Source organism: Tachysurus fulvidraco, chromosome 18 (genome assembly GCF_022655615.1).
Source record: "Tachysurus fulvidraco isolate hzauxx_2018 chromosome 18, HZAU_PFXX_2.0, whole genome shotgun sequence".
NCBI classification, from domain to species: domain Eukaryota; kingdom Metazoa; phylum Chordata; class Actinopteri; order Siluriformes; family Bagridae; genus Tachysurus; species Tachysurus fulvidraco.
The window spans coordinates 20140577-20146708 of NC_062535.1; the positions used below are offsets into that span (position 1 = coordinate 20140577).

At 43.1% G+C, this 6132-nt stretch overlaps 1 protein-coding gene across 1 annotated transcript in view; it reads right to left on the reverse strand.

The window, feature by feature from the left end:
* Positions 1-3414: 3414 nt before the first annotated feature.
* The window catches only part of LOC125139375 (general transcription factor 3C polypeptide 1-like), a 16763-nt gene continuing 14045 nt past the window's right edge, over positions 3415-6132 (reverse strand). Inside the window, exons 13-17 of the mRNA XM_047803017.1 lie at positions 6068-6132; positions 5843-5915; positions 3971-4135; positions 3688-3827; positions 3415-3585 (exon numbers count right to left, since the gene is read on the reverse strand). The exon at positions 6068-6132 is cut by the window's right edge and continues 71 nt beyond it. Of these exons, the coding sequence (XP_047658973.1) occupies positions 3430-3585; positions 3688-3827; positions 3971-4135; positions 5843-5915; positions 6068-6132 (599 nt within the window). The 3' untranslated portion in view covers positions 3415-3429. The remainder of the gene's footprint in view (positions 3586-3687; positions 3828-3970; positions 4136-5842; positions 5916-6067) is intronic.

Below are 6132 nucleotides of genomic sequence, written 5' to 3' on the forward strand. Positions count from 1 at the left end.
GTGTACCTGTAGTTCAGGTGTAAATGTTTACTACAGTGTGTACGTGTAGTTCAGGTGTAAATGTTACTACAGGTGTACGTGTAGTTCAGGTGTAAATGTTACTACAGTGTGTACGCTGGTAGTTCAGGTGTAAATGTAAATGTTACTACAGGTTGTACGTGTAGTTTCAGGTGTAAATGTCTACAGGTGTACGTGTAGTCAGGTGTAAATGTTACTACAGTGTGTACCGTAGTTCAGGTGTTAAATGTTACTACAGTGTGTACCGTGTAGTTCAGGTGTAAATGTAAATGTTACTACAGTGTGTCCTGTAGTTGTCAGGTGTAAATGTAAATGTTACTACAGTGTGTACGTGTAGTTCAGGTGTAAATGTTTACTACGGTGTGTACCGTGTAGTTCAAGGTGTAAATGTAACAGGTTACTGTGTACCTGTAGTTCAGGTGTAAATGTTACTACAGTGTGTACGTGTAGTTCAGGTGTAAATGTTACTACAGTGTGTACGTGTAGTTCAGGTGTAAATGTAAATGTTACTACAGTGTGTACGTGTAGTTCAGGTGTAAATGTTACTACAGTGTGTACGTGTAGTTCAGGTGTAAATGTAACTACAGTGTGTACGTGTAGTTCAGGTGTAAATGTTACTACAGTGTGTACGTGTAGTTCAGGTGTAAATGTTACTACAGTGTGTACGTGTAGTTCAGGTGTAAATGTTACTACAGTGTGTACGTGTAGTTCAGGTGTAAATGTTACTACAGTGTGTACGTGTAGTTCAGGTGTAAATGTTACTACAGTGTGTACGTGTAGTTCAGGTGTAAATGTTACTACGGTGTGTACGTGTAGTTCAGGTGTAAATGTTACTACGGTGTGTACCTGTAGTTCAGGTGTAAATGTTACTACAGTGTGTACGTGTAGTTCAGGTGTAAATGTTACTACAGAGTGTACGTGTAGTTCAGGTTGAATTGTTAATACAGTGTGTACGTGTAGTTCAGGTGTAAATGTTACTACAGTGTGTACGTGTAGTTCAGGTGTAAATGTTACTACAGTGTGTACGTGTAGTTCAGGTGTAAATGTAAATGTAACTACAGTGTGTACGTGTAGTTCAGGTGTAAATGTAAATGTTACTACAGTGTGTACGTGTAGTTCAGGTGTAAATGTAAATGTTACTACAGTGTGTACGTGTAGTTCAGGTGTAAATGTTACTACAGTGTGTACCTGTAGTTCAGGTGTAAATGTTACTACAGTGTGTACGTGTAGTTCAGGTGTAAATGTAAATGTAACTACAGTGTGTACGTGTAGTTCAGGTGTAAATGTTACTACAGTGTGTACGTGTAGTTCAGGTGTAAATGTTACTACAGTGTGTACCTGTAGTTCAGGTGTAAATGTTACTACAGTGTGTACCTGTAGTTCAGGTGTAAATGTTACTACTGTACCTGTAGTTCAGGTGTAAATGTTACTACAGTGTGTACGTGTAGTTCAGGTGTAAATGTTACTACAGTGTGTACGTGTAGTTCAGGTGTAAATGTTACTACAGTGTGTACGTGTAGTTCAGGTGTAAATGTTACTACAGTGTGTACGTGTAGTTCAGGTGTAAATGTTACTACAGTGTGTACGTGTAGTTCAGGTGTAAATGTTACTACAGTGTGTACGTGTAGTTCAGGTGTAAATGTTACTACAGTGTGTACCTGTAGTTCAGGTGTAAATGTTACTACAGTGTGTACGTGTAGTTCAGGTGTAAATGTTACTACAGTGTGTACCTGTAGTTCAGGTGTAAATGTTACTACAGTGTGTACGTGTAGTTCAGGTGTAAATGTTACTACAGTGTGTACCTGTAGTTCAGGTGTAAATGTAAATGTTACTACAGTGTGTACCTGTAGTTCAGGTGTAAATGTTACTACAGTGTGTACCTGTAGTTCAGGTGTAAATGTTACTACAGTGTGTACGTGTAGTTCAGGTGTAAATGTTACTACAGTGTGTACGTGTAGTTCAGGTGTAAATGTTACTACAGTGTGTACGTGTAGTTCAGGTGTAAATGTTACTACGGTGTGTACGTGTAGTTCAGGTGTAATGTACTACAGTGTGTACTGGTAGTTCAGTGTAATGTTACTACAGTGTGTACGTGTAGTTCAGGTGTAATGTTACTACATTGTGTACGTGTAGTTCAGGTGTAAATGTAAATGTTACTACAGTGTGTACGTGTAGTTCAGGTGTAAATGTTACTACGTGTGTACGTGTAGTTCAGGTGTAAATGTTACTACAGTGTGTACCTGTAGTTCAGGTTGTAAATGTAAATGTGTACTACAGTGTGTAACTGTAGTCAGGTTAAATGTTACTACGGTGTGTACGGTAGTTCAGGTGTAAATGTAAATGTTATACAGTGTGTACGTGTAGTTCAGGTGTAAATGTTTACTACGTGTGTACGTGTAGTTCAGGTGTAAATGTTACTACAGTGTGTACGTGTAGTTCAGGTGTAAATGTTACTACAGTGTGTACGTGTAGTTCAGGTGTAAATGTTACTACAGTGTGTACGTGTAGTTCAGGTGTAAATGTTACTACAGTGTGTACGTGTAGTTCAGGTGTAAATGTTACTACAGTGTGTACGTGTAGTTCAGGGTGTAAATGTTACTACCAGTGTGTACGTTGTAGTTTCAGGTGTAAATGTTACTACAGTGTGTACGTGTAGTTCAGGTGTAAATGTTACTACAGTGTGTACGTGTAGTTCAGGTGTAAATGTTACTATGGTGTGTACGTGTAGTTCAGGTGTAAATGTTACTACAGTGTGTACCTGTAGTTCAGGTGTAAATGTAAATGTTACTACAGTGTGTACGTGTAGTTCAGGTGTAAATGTTACTATGGTGTGTACGTGTAGTTCAGGTGTAAATGTTACTATGGTGTGTACGTGTAGTTCAGGTGTAAATGTAAATGTTACTACAGTGTGTACGTGTAGTTCAGGTGTAAATGTTACTACAGTGTGTACGTGTAGTTCAGGTGTAAATGTAAATGTTACTACAGTGTGTACGTGTAGTTCAGGTGTAAATGTTACTACAGTGTGTACGTGTAGTTCAGGTGTAAATGTTACTACAGTGTGTACGTGTAGTTCAGGTGTAAATGTTACTACAGTGTGTACGTGTAGTTCAGGTGTAAATGTTACTACAGTGTGTACGTGTAGTTCAGGTGTAAATGTTACTACAGTGTGTACGTGTAGTTCAGGTGTAAATGTTACTACGGTGTGTACGTGTAGTTCAGGTGTAAATGTTACTACGGTGTGTACCTGTAGTTCAGGTGTAAATGTTACTACAGTGTGTACGTGTAGTTCAGGTGTAAATGTTACTACAGTGTGTACGTGTAGTTCAGGTGTAAATGTTACTACAGTGTGTACGTGTAGTTCAGGTGTAAATGTTACTACGGTGTGTACGTGTAGTTCAGGTGTAAATGTTACTACAGTGTGTACCTGTAGTTCAGATGAGTCTGAGGGTTCTTCATGATGTGACGTGAGCGTCGGCTGACTGCCAGAGACGTTTTATCCTGAGACAGTTCCAGGTCTCTGTGCAGAATATCACGCACCACGTTCCACCCAACAAATGGCTTCTTAATCTGAACACAACAAAATATAGTTCTAATTATAGAGGACATGAATGTGTTGGTAGATGCATGTTTGTACTGTGTGTGTGTGTGTGTGTGTGTGTGTGTGTGTACCTTTCGGTTTAGAAAGTGACTGGCGACTCGACATAACATCAGGATGCTGTCCTCCAGGTGAGTCCACATCACTCTCTGTCCCGTCATCTTCATCAGAGCTTTACGATCCGTCTCATCACGACACAACCTCTTGCTTCTCACTACACACACACCCACACCACAGACCCACACACACACACCACACACACGAGCGTCTCACTAGTTTTGACACTAGTCTTTCTTATTCAGAACTCTGTCTATATAAAAACCTGACAGATAGAAATCACGAGTTTCCTTTACTCACATTTCCTCCCCTTTTTAGGAGGCTTGGTGATTTCTTTCTTCTGCCTCTTGCGTTTTTGTTTCCTTCCTCCACGCACCTGTTGGTTCCTCGAGCTTGGTTCCACTCTGACCTGCACCGCCTCCTCCAGAACAGCAGGAGGAGCTAGAGGACGTCCGTCCTGAAACACTGACCGTTACAGACAGACGTTAAAACCCTGGAGTCATTAGAGCCCTTACACTCAGACACACACACTCAGACACACACACACTCAGACACACACACACACACTCAGACACACACACACACACACTCAGACACACACACACACACACAGACACGTCACACACAGACACGTCACACACGTCACACACAGACACGTCACACACGTCACACACAGACACGTCACACACGTCACACACAGACACGTCACACACACACACACACACAGACACACACACACAGACACACACACACAGACACACACACACAGACACACACACACAGACAGACACACACACACACACACAGACACACACACACACAGACACACACACACACAGACACACACACAGACAGACACAGACACACACACAGACAGACACAGACACACACACAGACAGACACAGACACACAGACACACACACACACACACACACACACACACACACAGACACACAGACACACAGACAGACACACACACAGACAGACAGACACACAGACAGACACACACACAGACAGACAGACACACAGACAGACACACAGACACACACACAGACACACACACAGACACACACACAGACAGACACACAGACACACACACAGACACACACACAGACACACACAGACACACAGACACACACACAGACAGACACACAGACAGACACACAGACAGACACACAGACAGACACACAGACAGACACACAGACAGACACACAGACAGACACACAGACAGACACACACACAGACACACACACAGACACACACACAGACACACACACAGACACACACACAGACACACAGACAGACACACAGACAGACAGACACACAGACAGACAGACACACAGAGAGACAGACACACAGACACACGTCACACACAGACACGTCACACACGTCACACACACAGACACACACACACACAGACAGACACACACACAGACACACACACACAGACACACACACACAGACACACACACACAGACACACACACACAGACACACACACACAGACACACACACACAGACACAGACACACAGACACAGACACACACACACAGACAGACACACACACACAGACAGACACACACACACAGACACACACACAGACACACACACACACAGACACACACACACACAGACACACACACACACAGACACACACACACACAGACACACACACAGACACACACACACACAGACAGACACACAGACAGACACACACACAGACAGACACACACACAGACAGACACACACACAGACAGACACACACACAGACAGACACACACACAGACAGACACACAGACAGACAGACACACAGACAGACACACAGACAGACAGACACAGACAGACACACACACAGACAGACACACACACAGACAGACACACAGACAGACACAGACACAGACACAGACACACAGACACACAGACACACAGACACAGACACACAGACAGACACACAGACAGACACACAGACAGACACACAGACAGACACACAGACAGACACACAGACAGACACACAGACACAGACAGACACACACACAGACACACACACAGACAGACACACAGACAGACACACAGACAGACACACAGACAGACACACAGACAGACACACACACAGACACACACACAGACAGACACACAGACAGACACACAGACAGACACAGACGTGTGTACTGACCTGCACACTCAGATTTGGAGAAGAGGTGTTTGGACAGCATGTTCCTCAGACGCACTTGCTGACTGTCTCCAAGCTGAGGGAACAAACCCATGAACATCACAACAACATACTAAAAGTGCTGAAATATTAACAGAACACTTACAAAATGACCACAGTAACATTTACACAACTGTTCATTACAACACTGGGGTCAGTGTGTAGGGTCCTGCTTTCAGAAGTTCTCACCTTCTTGGGCTTGTTGAGCAGGTGAGTGGTCCAGAGCCAGTTACGTTTCAGGTGACTGTAGAAGC